The sequence below is a fragment of the Manduca sexta genome, chromosome 17 (assembly GCF_014839805.1).
Source record: "Manduca sexta isolate Smith_Timp_Sample1 chromosome 17, JHU_Msex_v1.0, whole genome shotgun sequence".
Lineage (NCBI taxonomy): Eukaryota > Metazoa > Arthropoda > Insecta > Lepidoptera > Sphingidae > Manduca > Manduca sexta.
Genome location: NC_051131.1, coordinates 11,387,942 through 11,408,420, shown reverse-complemented (window position 1 = coordinate 11,408,420; position 20,479 = coordinate 11,387,942). Strand labels below are relative to the sequence as shown.

The 20,479-nt window shown below is 34.6% G+C and overlaps 1 protein-coding gene across 1 annotated transcript; it reads left to right on the top strand.

Annotated features, from left to right (window-relative positions):
- The first annotated feature begins 1,863 nt into the window (after window positions 1-1,863).
- On the top strand, window positions 1,864-18,581 carry LOC115445285 (15-hydroxyprostaglandin dehydrogenase [NAD(+)]). Its single transcript, XM_030171502.1, has 5 exons — window positions 1,864-1,994; window positions 12,749-12,988; window positions 17,297-17,470; window positions 17,659-17,816; window positions 18,233-18,581. Exons 1-5 carry the CDS (start codon window positions 1,896-1,898, stop codon window positions 18,381-18,383), a joined length of 822 nt encoding a protein of 273 aa, XP_030027362.1. The 5' UTR covers window positions 1,864-1,895; the 3' UTR covers window positions 18,384-18,581.
- The last annotated feature ends 1,898 nt before the right edge of the window (window positions 18,582-20,479 follow it).

The window sequence follows — 20,479 nt, the reverse complement described above, 5'->3', positions numbered from 1 at the left end:
ATACTATCATTCCATTAGGATTCACGTGATTCGTCCACTTAGACGGAATGTGGTCCCCTGACTATACTTGTGTTGAATTTAAGGGGTGCAGCTGTCATCCGCTGCCCCCCCTCGCAACTTCCACAACCGTAGCTCGGCTTTCTGAGATTAATGCGTTCAAGCAAACTCTTTAGCTTTATATTCTAGTATACTATATAGATAGATCGTTTAGGTACCAAAGTCTCTCTTGAGAATTATAATAGAAGTTACACCAGTAACAACAGTCTTTTAATTTATCTCAGAGCTTGCCCACTGCTGCTTGGCAACAAAAATAAACTATGCAGTCATTAGGCCACGGACGTACTTTTGCATTTTAATTTTTCTAGTACCTATGAATCATTTTTGCAATAGTAATAAATAATAATAATTGCATTCATTAATAATGGTATAATCAGATGTATGTACTTAATTATTATTAGCACTAGTGCTTGAAGTTGAAGGACTTTTCCAGAATAAAAATTGTACTATTTAGGTAATTATCCGTTACAATAATTTGCTGATATATAATATATCGTCAAATTATTGTAATGGATGATGATGAATGAAAAGGATGTTTTTGAGAACGGGTAGTATGGCCATCGGAACTATATACAAAGTTTGATATGTTTTAAGGGAATTGGAGTCGCATTTCTTACAAATTGTTTGGTGAATATTTAGAGTTTCTGACCATAAAAGTACTCAAACCTCTTATGGTCTTATTTAACAGGATAGATTGGTAACAAAAAAAAACTAGCCCACTTTTTGCTGACAGTACATACTTATTAAAAATCGTAAATACAGAATTTACTTAATATCTTCATGAATGATTGCACATAACTATAAGTTTTCTAAATAAAAGATTTTTTGTAGCTACAGAGGTAAGTATCATAATTATGTCACTATCAGTTAAGGTCGCCACTGAGGCTATATTATTCTGTAAATAAAACTACTTACAGCAAATGCATCACTTATACGCATCATGAAATATTTCCTCCCAATAATCTTAAGGTCTTTTTGAAGATATATTATAACGTCAAGGTCTTATGTGTCAATTCGTCAATGCATCTTATCCTGCAACCGCATAAGATTACAATGCAATATCTATTTCGTAATTTTTTAAAACATACATTTTATCGTGGCTCCGTCCAAATAATATAACAGTTATTTACTCAAACCGAGATATAATAAAAAAAAACAGAAATAGAAAACTAAATTTTTCCATTTACCAATAAACGTTGGTAAAATATTAATGTATTAATATTACATATTCAAGTACCTAAATATGCGTAAATACGTTCATTAATTAGACTAAGCTGACCCAGCCATATCTATACATATTGTAAAACAAAGTCCCCAAAAGCTGTCTGTATGTGATTCATTTTCTCAAAATCTACTGAACGGATTTTTGTACAGTTTTTACTTAAAGATATTGCAATTCTTGAGAAAGGTTTAAGTCAATAGCACATAACGATTTCATGTAAATTGACTAAAATATAACGATTAGGAGGTCGCGTGGTTTAAAAAAATCTTGTAGGTCAGGATTTACGCGGGAAATCTTTGTATAACACTGATTTTCACGAGCGAAGCCGCGGGCACAGCTATAAACAGCTAAAAGGTTAAGATTTGATGAGTAATAATAATAATAAAACCTTTATTTAGCATAACAGTAAACGACAACATAATATTATTCACATGATAAAATTGTTTGTGCTTACACAGAATTTTTACACTTTAATTAACAGGGGGCCCCAAACTAGGCGATGCCTGTATCTTGGAGTGTCAATGCACAGATGTGCAAAATGTTTTTGAATGTACGTATTAGTATTATATAAGAGTGTATCTCAACGCATCGTTCATTTGAACTTGTTATATCCAACATGGTGTACGAGTGGAAAGATAAGGTTGTTATCATTACTGGAGCGGCTACTGGCATTGGCTCTGGTGTGGTGCGAATTTTGATGAATGAAGGAGTTAAGGTACGGCTACAAATAATTGTCTTTAATCAATCGTTTATAAATTATATAAAGCGACGTTAATCAATCGTCTATAAATTATATACTTAAAGCGTCGTTAATTAATAGTTTATAAATTATAAAGTTTCTATAAATTATAAAAATCGTCGTTAATTAATCGTCTATAAATTATATAAAGTTTCTATAAATTACAAAAATCGTCGTTAATTAATCGTCTATAAATTATATAAAGTTTCGTGATTTTTTTATACGAGCATAGCAGTGATTCCTCTGCACCTTTTCAGAACCTTACCACGAATTATTAAGAATTGCACTAAGTATTGATATCGTGTCAGTAACAGTAATTTTCTATAGTCGTTAATCGATACGTCAAAAAAAAAAAAAGGATTCGTGCGTCAATTCAAACTTTTTATACAGGTGTCCCAGAAAATAGTGTCAAGCACACCAATTTTAGAAGTTTTTGACCTACCTTAGAGCCACGACGTCACTTCTTTAGATTTTTTAATTTAAAGTAGAAAATTGAAGTCATAATTCATAGAACGTAAGTTTTTCACTTGACACCAACATTTTCATCATTTTCATTAAAGTTACGAAGCTGATTGTTTTTAGCAGTAAAGTACTAATAAAAAATTTAGTTGCAATAAAGAAATCACGAATAAGTCTTCTACTTAAAAAAAAACATTTAATCGTTCAAATCGAAAATTCTCAAAAATTCAGAAAAATAATCATAACTCGAAAACTATGAAAAGTCGCGGAACATACATAGGGGTGATTCGGATACCCCAAGGGATGCTCTATCTTTAGACTTCCGCTTGACACTACTTTCTGGGACACCTGTATATGCTATGATATCTTATGTTTAAGGCGAATACGTTCATGGCTCTGCCGCAATTTTTTCGCTTGATGGCATTGAAGTCACAAAAAGTCTCATTTTTTATAATTACGTCCAAAATACTTTGTTTCTAGAAAAATGTTTGCTATTTGCTAGAGGTACATATTATGCTACAATTTATCTATATACAGGGTCATTTTGTAACCCTAGACTTAAATTTAACTGCGAGAAAGTCATCTTGAAAGAAGCCGTTTACTCTAAGTTACTCTAATCTGAGGTCAAAAACAAAAAGTAAAATTTTCAAACAAAATAAATATTCAAATAGTCATTTTATTTTTACACAACCTTTTGTCACTACTACTATACTAGAATTCGCCGAAGCGGCAACATCGCACACAGTCATTGATAATATTATGTTCACGCACACAAACAAGTGATGCACACTCGGAGCGCAAGGGTAGTTCGTAGAATCGCGCGCGCCGCGCCGCAACCGAACAGCTGATGTCGTCGCTTTAACTACCTAGGGTTTTGTGTCGTGCCACATCACTCAATCAACAATTAGACCAGCAGTGAAGACGCTACGCCAACGTTACAAAAAGACACATACCTAAACATCATTATCATCATCAGCTACATAAAGTCCACTGTTGAACATAGGCCTCCCCTAAAGATTTCCAGATGGACCTGTCGAAAGCTGCCTGCATCCAATATGTTCCCGTGACGTCTATCAAGTCGTCTGTCCACCTTGCAGGTGGATATCCAACGCCAACATAAACATCACGCACTAATCATCACATTTCATTCGAACAATATTTTCTATGCTCAAACTATCATCATAAGCAAACGACACTAATCAAACAACCACAATTGCATAAGTTAGGTACACATAACACATGATTTCCGTAATTTTAAAGTGGTGTCATTCTTTTAAATCAAAACACACACATTCTAATGTAGGTAGTTCATCCATTTTAGTAGATAAGTAGGTATAATAAATACGTTCAACGATTAGATTTATAACACTCATAATAATAAAATATCATTCTGCAAGTCTGGCAATTCACACGAACAATTAATAACGAAGTTACAATCTTGATAATAATTAGGTAATGTAATAATTTGAGGTAAAAATGTCGAGCGACGGGATGCGTCACGGCGCGGCGCGGCGTCTAATAGGTATCTAAACATTTATTCAAAATAGTAAATGCGTTTACCAATACCTAATGATGATTTGTAGATTGCTTGTTCCTTTAAAAGTTGTTTCATACTTCAAAGTATTTTTAATACAGTTAATTGGTGACTACCTCGGTGCCGCAGTTGTATTATAGTACGGATGCTTTGCTAAGGTCTCGGGATCGAATCCCGGACAAAATGATATTGGATTTTTCCATTCAGTACCTATCGCAAATTCATAAATCCACATTAAAATCGTAATGACAGCCTCCGATAGAAACATAATCAATAGATTGTGATTAGTTCAGTTTCGCGTACGCGTCAATGATACAACTTCGCGATCGTAAAATATTCAAAAATGACAAAAAATATTTCTAAAAATAAACTCTATTATATTCGAGTTAAGGTCGCATTTAGGGGACCACTTTAAATTTCTTTGTGCCTGACCGACCAAGACGCGACACACGAGTTTAGTGAATTCCACAAAGTAGCGGCAAGGTCTGGAATAATGTTGCCTGATGTCCCGATTTGCGCGGGACGTCCCGATTTTCAGAGTTCTGGGACGTGACCCGTTTTGCACCAATAAAATTATTAAAACCATTAAGTATTATGAAATAATAAACTACGCATTCATCACTGTGTTGAGTGCGACAATGCAACCAAAATAGCACGTATCATCTCACTAGCGCTGAAGGTACAGTTTTGTTTTATTCTCTTGCTTAGAGATGCGACTCCCCGGCGATCTGTTCTTTGATGTTAAAACAGAAATCCAAATTAAAACACAACTTTAGCATGACTTGCAGTGATATTTTTTGTAAAATGCAATACATAAAACTTAAATTTAAAAAAAAATACTTGCTTTTTTTATGTCCCTATCTACAACACTAAATCTCGATTTATTTTACCTTCTTGATTTTAATCAAATTGATCCTGGCAACACTAGTCTGGAGGTACACGATATTTGACGAGCCAGAGTTTTACACGCGCGGGCACGTGTTAGTTACACGTGCCCGCGCAGTGTTACCAAACTTTTTATTACCTTATTGTGCAATATCTTGTTTATTTTATACCCTGTATGTCTATTGAAAATGAATCACTGAATCCAAAATCTCTATTATACTTTATTACTTAAAATAATGTTTCAAAAATACTAAAATATTGCTGTGTATTATTTTAATTAGGTACACTTTTCATTAATCATTTCATCATAAATCATTACTTATTTTATTTTGTAATACAATTGTGTGTTAAATCTTTTAGAACATCATGTAATAAAAAAAAATCTAATATCAGAATTTTTGAAATGCTGTGTCGTTTTAGCAAGCTTTTTGGTAAAAAAGTTTATACTGACAACACTGCGAGTTTAGGCGAGAAAGAGTACGACTATTGTATTGAATAATCCCGCGCTCTTCGGACTCGGTCAAAGACTCGGACGCATTGCCATAGTGTACCTATTAGTGATGTAACGAATATTCGCATTCGCATTCGCATTCGCGAATATTCGCATATTTTTGGATATTCGCATTCGCATTCGCAAAATTTCTGCGAATGTTTTGCGAATGTCAATATCAGAAAAATAATATTTGAAGATAATAGGAGACTTCCTCGGTGGCATAGTTCTACTGCATGTGCGGTACGGCAGCGCTCTGAGGTCAACACAAAATGATTTCGTTTACTTTAATAAAACTTAAAAATTCAATTCTCATTAGATCTTGTAACACAATAGCAAGTAAGAAATTAAAAGCATTTGAAAGAAACAAAAACAAATTCTTCTATAATTTGTTTAGCAGTCTTTACATAACTTTTTAATGTTTAGATAATTATCATCTTGAATAAATATCTAAAGAATATATTAAATAAACTAAAACAATATTCTTCTACAATAAACTATAACTCTTTCTTAAAACATACCAATTAATTAACTATTTAGCCATAGAAAATTGGCGCCAAATTTGAACAAAAACTAAACATTCGCATTCGCATTCGCGAATGTCGGTAGCAGATATTCGCATTCGCATTCGCATTCGCGAATGTTAAAAAAATGACATTCGTTACATCACTAGTACCTATCTAGCAAAGAAATGGTACAGAAAGCATAATATGACATTCGGTGATGTGTACGTAGTCTTCTTTTAGGTATTATGACAAACCGAAATATTAATGTTGGAATTAAAATAAATGTCGGAATATCATGTAGAATCTAAAAAATACGATACCAATAGATTTAAATCTTGTAACTTTAGTAATTATGTAGGTAACTTTTTTGGTAAGAAAACTATTTTATTAACGAAAATAACGTTTATAATTAACGAAATATTTTTGTAGTAATTAATTATTGACTCAATGAACTGCTGCAACCAAGTCAGTGAACGTATTGGGAGTTCATTTGTGAGCTGACCTTCTGAACCCTATAGGTTCGGTAATAATATCATCAGCTGTGACGTAGTTCATTCACTTCAGTTAAGCGCGCTAAGAAACAGCGTGATCAAAAAACCATAAATCTAAAATCGGGATTATTGACGTAAATATTCGTTACTTATGAATAATTTTTTGCACGGTGTTACTAGAGGTCACCACGAACCTGTGGTTTCATTTAGTAATGCAATGTCGAAATGACCCTGTATTTATTTTGCTTCATCAAAACGAATATCTGAGAATAGTTCCATTTAAGTTAGCTGAAGCAGAAAGATCGGTATTTCGTGTACATATACGCACGCACACATATCGAAAGTAATTTTTATATAGGACCACTAGATGGTACTAATGCAGAAAACATATTTCAAGGTCTCGAACTCGAAAATTGAACGTAATCACTCGTATCGCATCTTTGTTGGTGCATATTTATAATGGATGACGAAAAATTGGGAATAAATAAATTAAAATACTGTATTTTATAGCTTGGCAAAAAAGTGTAGAAATGGAACTAATCCTTTATTTTACCTGGCAACATTATCACATTTTTGACGTTTGTGAAGTTTTATAAATAGTGTCGGTGTTAGTCAGCCGCCACTCACACTAACAATACCTACTTGTCAAATTTGATGAAATTTTAAAGGCCGAAACATCCATGCATATTAATTATTTTTACGTTTTTCTTTCAACTGCGAGAACTAATCACTAACTAGACGTGAATTTAAATTCTTTACTTGTCAATACTTGTTTAGTTACCCAGATTAAAGGTGAAACAAAATGTATGAAAAATGGACCTTAAGCTATAACCTTAAGCAAATTTTAGACATCGAAATAAAATTAGTTTACGTATTAAAATACGTAAACTAATTTTATTTTGCAATAAATTGCGGCTTTTATTTTTTAATATTCTCTCGACGTTTTAAGAACTTTGCAGCTGAGTCACGCGACCATGACGACGGTAAAGTCTTAGAGACGATAAAATCCGAAAAGCAGTTTTATTTTTATTGTCATATATTACACTGTACTATGGGTATGGGTAAACAGACTTGTTATCCCAGCAATGCTCCGTCCTTAGATAAATAAATGTTTATGAATAAGGGGTAAAAAAATTTCAATTCAAACGAGTAGTTCCTAGGATTAGCGCGTTGAAATAAATAAACACTTCAGCTTTATATAAATAAATAAAATAAAATATTTTATATACCTACCACTTAGGTGAACAAAGTTGTCCTTATACGTCAAAACAATTTATAAGGATTATTATTTCTGATGAACACTTATTTATATAACTACGGACATTTTAAATTAAATAGAAAAAATAGTAAGTATAAAAGAATAGATCGACAATAAACATAACAAACAATGAACACTGATATATTTTAGTTTACAAACTGAACGAAAAACCAGAGCTGGCATTAATTTAATGTAAATTTTACTACCACATATTTATCTACGGGTCAATAACAGCGAATTTTAGGTCATAAAGAAAATTATTCACCTTGATTATTCTACACTTACACATTGAAAAATTCAAACACTGTTAAACAGGTAATGGATAAAACACTGAAATAGCGTTACGAAAATAATAATATATTGACAAACAATTTGCCAGGAAAAATACACGAGTTTTATTTATTCTCTTAAATAAAATTTATAGGTATACTGTTATTATTATAGTTATATTATATTTTTGTACCTTAATTTGAGTGCAGTGTAACTCTCTCTATGCACTATGATTCGTAACCAAAGTACAATAATGGCTGATAATTCGATCCACAGATAAAAATTGATAACCTTGAGACAACTGAACAATTTTCAAAACATAATTTATACTTAACTATAATTTTTATTTTGTACTTTATAATTATCTTGTGAATAACTATTATGCAACAATTTAATAATCAGCCCTCAATAAATTGTTATCTTGGGAATTTATCGTATTATCATTTAGCAATATGTAGGTAATAAATATATCTATTTATTATACTTAGAACTACCATAAAAAAGGAAATAGGACTCAAGTGGAGAAATGTCTTCGTTTCTAGAAAATTCTTTCCACAGGCAAGAACAAGTTTAAAATCTAGTAATCTACTTACGAAGTATTTATTATCTATATATACTTATAATAAATCTGTAGAGAGGTCAATTCTGTACATGAAATATATTTCCAAAATAACTATCAGGGGGTGATTAGGGATCGATACTGATGCCAAAAATGAAATTAGTAAAATTTTTGTCTGTCTGTCTGTCTGTCTGTCTGTCTGTCTTTCTGTCTGTCTGTCTGTCTGTCTGTCTGTCTGTCTTTCTGCCTGTCTGTCTGTCTGTCTGTCTGTGTAACCGTTATAGAAACAAAAACTACTCGACGGATTTTAACGAAACTTGGTACAATTATTTGTCATACTCCTGTGCTGGTTATAGTATACTTTTCATCACGCTACAATTAATAGGAGCAGAGCAGTGAAGGGAAATGTTGGGAAAACGGGAGAAGTTACTCCATTTTTTAAGCTTTCGTCGCGTGTGCAACCTTTATGGTTAAAGCTATACAGAAATCATGTATGACAGAAATGTTCTCCTTAAAATTATGTAAAAAATATCCCACAACAGCATATGTCTATCTTTTATGGTTGACTCACAATAACACGTGTAACTCCCGATAGCTTAGCAGTTCGAAGCTTTCTCATTATATTTGTCTACTCTTACGTTTATAACACTCTCAGTCATCCCTAATTAAAAAAGTTAACATTATTAAATATTCCATAAAAAAGAATCATAGAAATTGATATAGAAACACTAAAGTTATACATGAAATACGCTAATAATAAGCCATCATGCGTGAATACTGAATCATGCTATAAGGATTATTTTTGTATATATATAAGGTCGCGAACGCACAGGCAGGCGGCTTGCTTGGCACCTAGTCATAAAATAAATTTAAAGTTCAAATTTTTATTGATTGATAACATTTTTTTCGTATGCCTTGCTACATTTTATCTTTAATACCAATTTGATAACCTCAAAAATATCTTAATTGAGTTTGCGCACGGAGGTTTTTTTTGCGTATCGGACCCTGCAGTCAACACCGGCGGAAACCTGCGAATGAGATACTGGAATTCCCCGTATTAACGACTGCTGGGGCCTGGAAGGAAGTTACGATGGGATATCTGGCAAACTCAAGGGCAAACATCTGAGAGGTCGTGTTCCATCTAGATGGTCGGACCAAAACCGCTCCACGCTTGGCACCAAACTTCATGTTGCGCTCCACAATGCTAAAGATAGAATTAGGTGACGCAACTTAATCAAAAGAAAGATTACTGTATGTTCAGGGGATCACCACCCTCCGCAATGAGGATTACGATGCGAGGAGGAGGATCTGGGGAAGGGAAGTGTGTAGAAAGGAAAGGAACCCTGTTAGGATGGGTGGAGTCCTAGAAATGTTCGCAAGCCCTCATAAGCCTCAATGTATAGTTACAAAAGAGAGGAACATACACTGAACTGTGTGGCAAGGCAAATGTCTCCTCACGGGCGTGCATTCGGTGTGAAGACCGAGTGAATAAGATTTGCCTTGGAGGAGTGCGCACGGAGGTTGCCATATGAAAACAAAATATATAGTTTCCTTAGTATGTATTATGCTCTTTGATATTATATATAATATCTTCCTATATCAACTGGGGTGAAGATAAACTCTGATAAATTACTAAAATATTTTTTTACAAAATCTTAGCGGTTATCAGGCTTTATATAATAATATGCTTCGTTTATCTGTGTTTTAATATCCGGAGTATTATTATCATCACTTAGGTAGCTATTGAAAGTGGTGGTAGGTTTGCTAGGTTAAGGCTTACATCGTTCACACCTGTTAGGATCACGAGTGGTCTTTGACGTTAGTTAATTTTTTTTTCTCCTTTTACCTGCCAGTCTGTATTAAATTTTCTTTCTATTTTTATATCTATACTATTATATAAAGCTGAAGAGTTTGTTTGTTTGTTTGTTTGTTTGAACGCGCTAATCTCAGGAACTACCGGTCCAAACTGAAAAATTCTTTTTGCGTTGGATAGCCCTTTGTTCGTGGAGTGCTATAGGCTATATATCATCACGCTATACCCAATAGGAGCGGGGCAGTAATGGCTAATCTCAGGAACTACCGGTCCAAACTGAAAAATTATTTTTGCGTTGGATAGCCCTTTGTTCGTGGAGTGCTATAGGCTATATATCATCACGCTATACCCAATAGGAGCGGGGCAGTAATGGCTAATCTCAGGAACTACCGGTCCAAACTGAAAAATTATTTTTGCGTTGGATAGCCCTTTGTTCGTGGAGTGCTATAGGCTATATATCATCACGCTATACCCAATAGGAGCGGGGCAGTAATGGCTAATCTCAAGAACTACCGGTCCAAACTGAAAAATTCTTTTGCGTTGGATAGCCCTTTGTTCGTGGAGTGCTATAGGCTATATATCATCACGCTATACCCAATAGGAGCGGGGCAGTAATGGCTAATCTCAGGAACTACCGGTTCAAACTGAAAAATTATTTTTTCGTTGGATAGCCCTTTATTCGTGAAGTGCTATAGGCTATATATCATCACGCTATGACCAATAGGAGCGGAGCAGTAATGGCTAATCTCAGGAACTACCGGTTTCAACTGAAAAAATCGTTTTGTGTTGGATAGCCCTTTATTTGTGGACCGCTATAAGCTATATATCATCACGCTATGACCAATAGGAGCGGAGCAGTAATGGCCAATCTCAGGAACTACCGGTCCAAACTGAAAAATTCTTTTTGCGTTGGATAGCCCTTTGTTCGTGGAGAGCTATAGGCTATATATCATCACGCTATATTCAATAGGAGCGGAGCAGTAATGGCTAATCTCAGGAACTACCGATTCGAACTGAAAAAATATTTTTGTGTTGAATAGTCCTTTGTTTGTGGAGTACTCAAAGTTATATATCATCACGCTATGACCAATAGGAGCGGAGCAGTAATGGCTAATCTCAGGAACTACCGGTTTCAACTGAAAAATTCGTTTTGTGTTGGATAGCCCTTTATTTGTGGACCGCTATAAGCTATATATCATCACGCTATGACCAATAGGAGCGGAGCAGTAATGGCTAATCTCAGGAACTACCGGTTTGAACTGAAAAAATATTTTTGTGTTGGATAGCCCTTTGTTCCTGGAGTGCTATAGGCTTTATATCATCATGCTATGACCAATAGGAGCGGAGCAGCAATGAAACATGTTGCAAAAACGGGGAAAATTATGAGTTTTGAGAGCTTCCGTTGCCTGCGCTGCGTAAACGGTTAAAGTTATGCAACAATGATGTATGACGGGATTGTTTCACTTAAAAAGTTCTAAATAATATAACAAAAGTCCCCCGCTGCATCTGTCTGCCTTAACGTGTTAAACTCAAAAACTACCTAACGTATTAAGATGAAATTTGGTATGGAGACAGTTTGAGACCCTGGGAAGAATATAGGCTCCCGGGAAACTACTATTTTTATAACGGAAAACTTTAGCCTGAAAAACTTTATAACGCGGGCGGAGCCGCGAGCAAAAGCTAGTGTGTAGATATAACACTGCGCTTTGTTTTTAATTTGGGAAAATACTAAGTGTCCGTAGTTACATAAATAATTCTTAATTGTTGTAATAATTAACTTGTTATTATCATGTACTTTGACCTATCACAAGAGCACATGTTCAGCGGACCATTATGTTCGCTTAGATGACTAATAATTTATTAAATTTATTACAAGCTATTATTTGTATGAATGTATGTTCGGGTCTTATATTGCAAATGAATTTGAAAGCAGTTAACCTCAACCAATTAAGATAAATTTTTGCACACACATTTAAATTGGATGTCAATACATTCTTATATGACAGACGGTCAAAGATGACGGATTAGTTATGTTTTTTTACACGCCCTGGGTATTAGTAATGTGTTTGCTGAGAAGAATACGAAAAAATAAAATGATTTCATTCTAAATCCAATATGGCAGATCGCACAAGATGGCGGATTACAATTTTTTTATGCAATTCTATATAGTATGGGCATAAAATTAACAGATTTGCTGAGAAAAAATAACAGTAAAAACATTTTTAAAAAGAAAACTATTATTTAAATGATCTAAAAAGAAAAAAATAATGAATTAATCTTTGTTTTATACTTTGTAGAGATAAAAGCTTGACGCGAGACCTTAGATAATACAATAATTATGTAACTTTATCTTGAGAAAAGTATTTTTCCTTTTTATAGTATTTAAATAATACATAGTTTATAAATATGTGTTGTAACCACTAATTCATTTATTTATCCCTTTAAGAAATGTTTTATTGTTTCAGCATGTAGCGGTCTTAGATATAGCTGTAGATGCGGGGCTTGTTCTGCAAAAGGAATTGAACTCTAAATATGGAGCAAACAAAGTTAAATTTTACAAATGCGATGTTACAAATCACGATTTGTTTTTGGGAATTTTCGATGAAGTAGTGAAGGAACAAGGTACTTTAGACGTATTGATAAACAATGCTGGGATCATGAATGACAGCTATGAAACTTACAAGAAACAAATTGATATCAACGTGGTAAGTTTGTATTATTCTTAGACTGCAGTACATTACAGTATATTGGTACATTAGTGGCGAAAGGTGAAATTTTCCGAAAGGGAATGCAACAAATAGATACTAATATTATGCATAAATGCTATTTGGAACTCGTTCTAATGATAAATAGGAAATGGAAGCCCTCAGGAATCGGGATATGTGGACCCTTCGCCACTGTTGCCTGTACTTTTATTTTACTGCTGGTAGGTCTCTCGTATGCGAGGACTGGTCTGGGTAAGTACATCCGCACTATCTATTTCTACCGTCAAGCAGCAGGGTACATATATGCACTTTTGTATTCCAGTTTGCTAGCCAAACTAGTTTAAAAAAGCGGCGATAGCCTAGTTGGGTGTGGAACGGACTGCCGAGACGAATTTCCGCAGGTTCAAATCCCAAGGGCACACACCTCTTAATTTTTTTAAACATCATGTGTGTATTCTTTGTAAATTTATCGTTCGCTTTAACGGTGAAGGAAAACATCGTGAGGAAACCTGCACATCTGAGAAGTTCTCTATGGGAATTTCGAGGGTGTGTAAAGTCTACCAATCCGCACTAGGCCAGCGTGGTGGACTGAGGCCTAATCCCTCTCAGTAGTAGAGGAGGCCCGTGCTCAGCAGTGGGCAAGTATATAATACAGGGCTGATATTATTATTATTATTATTATATTCCAGTTGGAAGAACATTTAAGGTGGCGTAATTTCTGAGCATTATAAGACCTAACTTCTTATGTCTCAGGAAGTCAAATATAGTGGATAACCACGCAGTATTATTATTTCCAAGTGTTGTATGGTGTTGCTACTGTTTATAGGCGGTGGTATCGCTTGCCATCACGTGAGCGGCATACTCGTCTCAATATTCAACTGCAATAAATTATTATAATTTACAATTATTTAGTAGGTACATTTTTACGTAGGACTCGATTAGATTTTATTGCCTTCGTGTTGATTTGATTAGTCTAATTGCAGCGTTCATAATATGTGAACACCAGTGCTGGCTTCGATCTATAGGATGAAAAATAAAATTCACCTACATATGGTTTTAGAGATAAATACCTAGACTCTTACTCGATATGTCTAACAATCTTGATAATGTTGTCTTCAATTACGTAAGAGGATTGCAAAAGTTAACGAATGGTGGGTCCGGTTCCATCTTCGTTTACCCCTATGAAGATATTGAAGTAAGCTTTAGTAATATAAGAATTAAAGGAGATATTGTATCGACTAACGTAGAAGTAGTAAGCACTGATAATAGTCATTTATCTAGCCTTAAGAATGTTGTTTTGTTCGCAAATATGAAAGCGATAAAGTTATCGTATGTAATCATGATATTACGAGACGTTCTGTATTTATTGTTGATTCATGGTGTAGCGTAATACAAGTTATCCATCAATCCTGAGTCCACTGTAGGAGTTATTATGTCTTTGGTTGATTATCGTATCACCCACTTTTCGCTTCATTTAGATATGTTAAGGGGTACACATGAAATACACTATTCCAGCAACTTTTGGCTAGAATTAGTCAAACCCTCCTTATTGTCTCTGAAATAACACTTAAACTCCCACAGCATGCCGTACACATATTCGTCTACAGCATTAATACGTCAGCTCGACTTGGGAGTACTCTTGTGTTATAGAAAACCAATGTAAAGTGAAATGTTGCTGTTGCGTTTCGTATGCCGAGTTAGTTTTACAGGGTTTCAACACTTCCTCCGATTCTTAATCTTATTCCCATCCCTTGAGGTCCTCACCTCATTCGTGATACTTCTGATATTAGACATCAACACTCCCTCCCGTTCTTTATTCCTTTCGCTTAAAGTTCTTCATTCATCCACGATACTTTTGATGTTAACATCGAGTGACTCATTTGTAATATATAAAAAATATCATATTTACATATTACTTTTTAGTATTTAGATAATTTTTTAAAAGTCATCTAAACTTGTTTTGTTTTTTTATCACCAAAGTCTTATGTAATAATTTATTAGGATTACTGTGTAAAGTACATTGTCAACGGAAATCAGACATACATAATATTATTTGTTGTTTTATGGTAAAATCGTATAATGTAAAACAAAATACCTAAATTTTTCCATCTCCTCAAGTCCTACTCCAGTCTGAGATCTGCATCTCAGTGAATGAATGAATCCTCCTAGACGAGTTTTCGGCCACGGCGACCAATCTCAACGGAGATCAGTCAGGTACACAGGAGATATTATAGTGCACAAGTGTGTGTGCAATAAACAAGTGCACTCTCTGTTCCTTCACTCTCATAGTCTCGTGAGACGGCAATTCGACATGACCGCAGAGAGATCAGGCGCAGGACCAACGGCTTTATGAGGTACGGGGGTATCACAACACCAATTTCCTGCCTCCGGGCTGCGACTGAGTAATGTTTTAAGATGAAAACACCCAGTCATAATTATTTTGCCCCGACCCGGGATTTGAACCCACTACGTCAGAGCAGTAGTCTTAATCGTATGTACCTTGTATAATTACAACTACGTCACCGAGGCAGTCATAGTCGAGATTGAGTCAGTAAGTCATACACTTCGTACAAGCATGTTGCATAATGTTTCGGGCTTGCCTTACGACCAGATTCTTGTTACCATCCATTTGTAAAGGATCCAATCTTGGCTAAATCATGACGGTTTCCTATGTTAACATGAATGTTTAACTTTTGATGTTGACGATCCGAACTACGCAGAAGGAGTCCAGTGTCATTCTGGTTCCGATTTAATAACCGGATTCCAGGTCTGTGCAAGCTTCCAACCATGTTCTCTATTGTAATTTGTACATTTTTAATCTTTCTAAGTAATAATCGATTATCTTGGGCAAGAATTTGAGGCTTGTTGAATATAAGGTTATGCTTGGAGTCTTCTTCTGAAAAGCCTTGTCAACACCTACAATTTTATTGTGCTATAAGTGGCTTACATTGCATATTACTAGTTATAATTTAACCAGACGTAATGAGTATGGCATGACTAACATTTACAGAAAATACTCATTCATTACATTACACAGGATACTACTAAATGGATATTTCTAGATTTTAACTATTTTACTTAGTCTATGATCAGAGGTAAATAGTAATACAGTGCACATATAATGTAACATAATTTCATGATAGCTTTGGCCCGGGGTTCCGTTCGCGTGTAAACTTTCTGGAATAAATACTGTCCCGGGATAAAAAGTAGCATATAGCATTCAGGAGTAATGTAGCTTCCTATTATTAAAAAACATTTCAAAATCAATTTAGTAGTTCCTGATATTAGTGTGTTTAAACAACCAAACTCTTCAATTATTTATATTAGTATAAATTCAAATCATACTTCCAAATGTAAGAATTTTTAGGTTTCATGAAACTGGAGATTGATCATAATAATTAAAGAATTAGGCTTCTCTTGTTTATACTAATATGATGAAGTGAATTTTATATTAAAAATATTTATGCTTATCATAGGCATGATAGGGATTAATGTTATTAATTTTACACATAATTGCTGCTATCGCAATGGCACCAATCGTTTACAAACACCATTGATCAACATTTTTTTTATTAAATGAAATTAGGAGTCTTGGTCTTATATATCTCGACACTGGAGGTCAGATATTAGCATATTCCCTCGTGATATACCATAAATGTTTCATGTAATCCGGTTTATTAACTGGAGCTATTAAGATCAATTGTCGATTATATGTGACGGGCATTCTAATCAAAGGACTGCTTTGTTAGTCGTATCGTTTAAAGAGTAAAAAAATCCCCAATTTACTTATCCGGCTATCAGTGTACTCCTTCGATTATATTGCCCGTAATGGCAAAAAAAAAAAGCGTAAAGCGGCGATAGCCTAGTTGGGTGTGGAACGAACTGCCAAGACGAATGTTCGCAGGTTCAAATCCCAAGGGCACACACCTCCGACTTTTCTAAAATCATGTGTGTGTTCTTTGTGAATTTATCGTTCACTTTAACGCTGAAAGAAAACATCGTGAGGAAACCTGCACATCTGAGAAGTTCTCTATAGGAATTTCGAAGGTGTGTGAAGTCTACCAATCCGCACTAGGCCAGCGTGGTGGACTAAGGTTTAATCCCTCCCATTAGTAGAGGAGGCCCGTGCTCAGCAGTGGGCAAGTATAATATACAGGGCTGATATTATTATTATTATTATAATGGTAAAAAGGCAGATTCGCCTTCGTAGACAAAATAGGGCCCCTTACGGCTGACAATACGTATAGGACAGAATAAGGAAATAAGAGCGCGTTTTCTATTTTCTATTAACTATTACTTTAATTTCAGACAGCGCTTGTAGCGGGAACCTTGAGAGCAATGGAAATTATGGGTAAAAACCACGGTGGTAAGGGCGGTGCAGTCATCAACCTGGCGTCAGTTGCTGCCCTCTCTCAATCCCATCTCATCCCCATATACTTCGCCACCAAGAGTGCTGTACTTCAATTCACCAACTGTATTGGTGTAAGTTAATTTGTAAATAACGGCTTTTTTAGGTTTGAATTAGAATAGACCATCCAGTGCTTCAAAGAAATTCTGATAATGACTATGAATTTAGTTTATTTCATTCTGTTTTATGAATATGGTATCTATTTGAGAATACATTTGCCAGAACTATTACTTCGTTTAATGTAACCCATTTAATTGTTCAGAGAGACGAATATTACTCCAAAACCGGCGTGCGAATGATAGTTATGTGTCTAGGAGCTACTGACACTCCACTTTTATCCGACGCTAAGCTGGGTAGCTTTGACAAAGAAATAGCAGCAACTTATCAACAAGCTTTACGAGCAGACTATCCGTTTCAGAGGTTTGTATTACGAGCATGATTGACCTATAGTGCTAATTAAAACTGTATGGAAACTGCAATGAAATAGTCGAGTAATTATCGACAGCTGATTTCGTTGCGTTCCAAATTCCACATCACACATTATTGTCAAAGAAGTAGACAGAGCTACTGGGGCACCCACTTTTTACCCAGTGTGTTCGTGTAACGGCCTGATGGTGAGAGCCAAGGTCCTAGCCCAATCTTGTTTGCCATTGGTGTTTATGTAATATTAATAGAAATTATTATTTATTCAACGATAGCATATAAAATATATGTGATTATTGATTACATATTTCCCCAAAATGTTACAAAATAAAAGATTAATAACTAATGACTATTGTGTACCATTTGATATTTTAGAGATAATATTTTGTGTCTTATGAATATTTACAATTCAGGATGGAGTCGGCTGCTCAGGGGATTGTAGATGCTTACAAAAGAGGTGAAAGTGGAAGCACATGGTTGGCAAATGCAGACAAACCGGTGAAGGAAATCACACAAAACGTTCAAAAGGCGTACAGCATTCTATCCGAACCTATCTACGAATGAAGATGTCAGTTGTCCTGAAGAGATCGACCTTTATGTTGGCACTTAAATATTGTTTCAAGTAAATCATGTTATACTTGGATGTAAATCATTTGAATATTATATTAGCTAAACAATGTAATGCTATGTAAATTTTTATAAATAAAAAGTGCTTACTTGAAGTTGCTTAGATTGTAATATAATAAAGCATATTATCATAAACATTGGGTTTTTATTTCTTCTTCTTTTTTTCTTACTTTTATGTTACCACACTGTGTGCTGATCGTGGCTGCGCGCGCTCGATAGACCTTATACAAAAAAAGTTTAGTAATTTTCCGCTACATAACAATATATACTAAACAAAATAAAAGGACATTGTCGAAAACGGCCCCAGAACCAACAAAGGTGTGACTAGCACCATAATTATTTATGTATTTTTTTATATTATTTGCAAATATGTCTATAAAACGGACAAGCTGCTACATCCAAAATGAATATATAAAACTATTGTAACGACTTAAAGTCAAAGTCGCCGACATGTTTACAACTAATTGTGTATAGAGATGTACCGGTTCGACAAAACGATAAAACTAATTACCGATAATTAATTATTGAAACATTTTAATATATTCGATTTGTGAGGCGATATGTTCTTTAATTATTATAATAATATTTAATCGAGCAGTGGATGCGTCTCAAATAAATAAGTAGTTAGTTTTAGGACTAAATTGATTATAGATTAAGTCATCTATTAAAAAAGTTTTTTTTTTAGTTTTTAATTCATAAGAACATTTATTTTTCTGTCGTATAAAATATTTATGAATTATACATATAAAAAGTAGCGTTCTTCTCTGTTCCTCCATCCGGGAGCCTCAAGCTCTCTCCATATTAAATTACTATCGGATCCGCCCGTGTGAAAGATTTTCCGGGATAAGGGTCCCGCTAAATATTTTTCCGAATAAAAATAACCCTATGTTGAATAAAATCGATTTTTGTATAAATGATCGATATAATCGATCCAGAATCTAGTCGAGTAGTATCCCTAATTCTTACTTCATTTTTCAATTCAATTTAATGTCACTCACACTTCACTCATTAGAGACAAATAAACTAGACTCTCACTTTCCATATAATATATTATAATTCTCTGACTCTCACTATATCATTGACGATTCGGCTATTATAAAGACTCTGTGCGATTGATTACGATATCGACATAAACTGGCTGTGATTTCTGGACTTTGTGAACTGATGTAACAATTTACCTGGCATTGATAACGGATACGAAATGGAAATTGCTTTTTGCATTAATTGTGGCTCTGCTGGTGGATCCATGGTGTTGGAGAACGAGCAGATTCGCCACTGTATACAAAAATGGACAGCGCCTCATTTGGTAAGCACATTTTTCTTTAATCGTACAAGTTTAACTGCCGCCAAACATCTAGTTCGCTTCTCGGTTCCTGTGCTTGGTAACTGCGTGGAAACAGCGAACAGAGTCTGTATACTACCTACTACACACTTTAGCATGTGGCTGTGGCAACTTAAGAGCAAACTAGCAAGAATATTGTTGAATTAAAAAACGTGTGTCATATGCTTGAAGGTTTCTTACATTTAATTCAGCTGGAAGATTTGAATACTTAAATCTGATTCCGTGTGACACAATATTAATATATTACCATTTTATTTTGAGCATAATGTGTTTGTTTTTTTTTTTCAGGTTGTAGCCCTTGATCTTATATGTACAGCATGTTGGACCACGGCCCAAGAGCCTATACATACTTCAGCTGTAACAATGTTAGTAGAAGCTGCGTGCTCTGTAATAGAATGTTGGAAATCCGGACTCGGTAATTGTGATTGGCAAAACTGAATTGATAAATAATACCATAACAACAACCCTCCTGCACAATACTCAGATAATATTTTATAAATCAATGTAGGTGATGAGGAAATAAATAATATGAACTAAAAATATTTTTTTATTTGTTTAATTTAATCCTACATGCCCTAAGAGTCCACCAAAAGTGTGTAAAATATGCCATGCTTCTGAGCGTGAATGCTCAACAGAGCGCCTCTGTCTGTCTCTTCGGGGAATACGTACGACGTACGTATATATAGAAAAT

Excerpts from the sequence above, each read along its gene's own strand:
- LOC115445285 (XM_030171502.1), top strand. The coding sequence starts at position 1,896 with ATGGTGTACGAGTGGAAAGATAAGGTTGTTATCATTACTGGAGCGGCT. Across the intron at positions 12,989-17,296 it reads AACAAATTGATATCAACGTG|ACAGCGCTTGTAGCGGGAAC; the intron begins GTAAGTTTGTAT and ends CTTTAATTTCAG. Across the intron at positions 17,817-18,232 it reads GCAGACTATCCGTTTCAGAG|GATGGAGTCGGCTGCTCAGG; the intron begins GTTTGTATTACG and ends TTTACAATTCAG.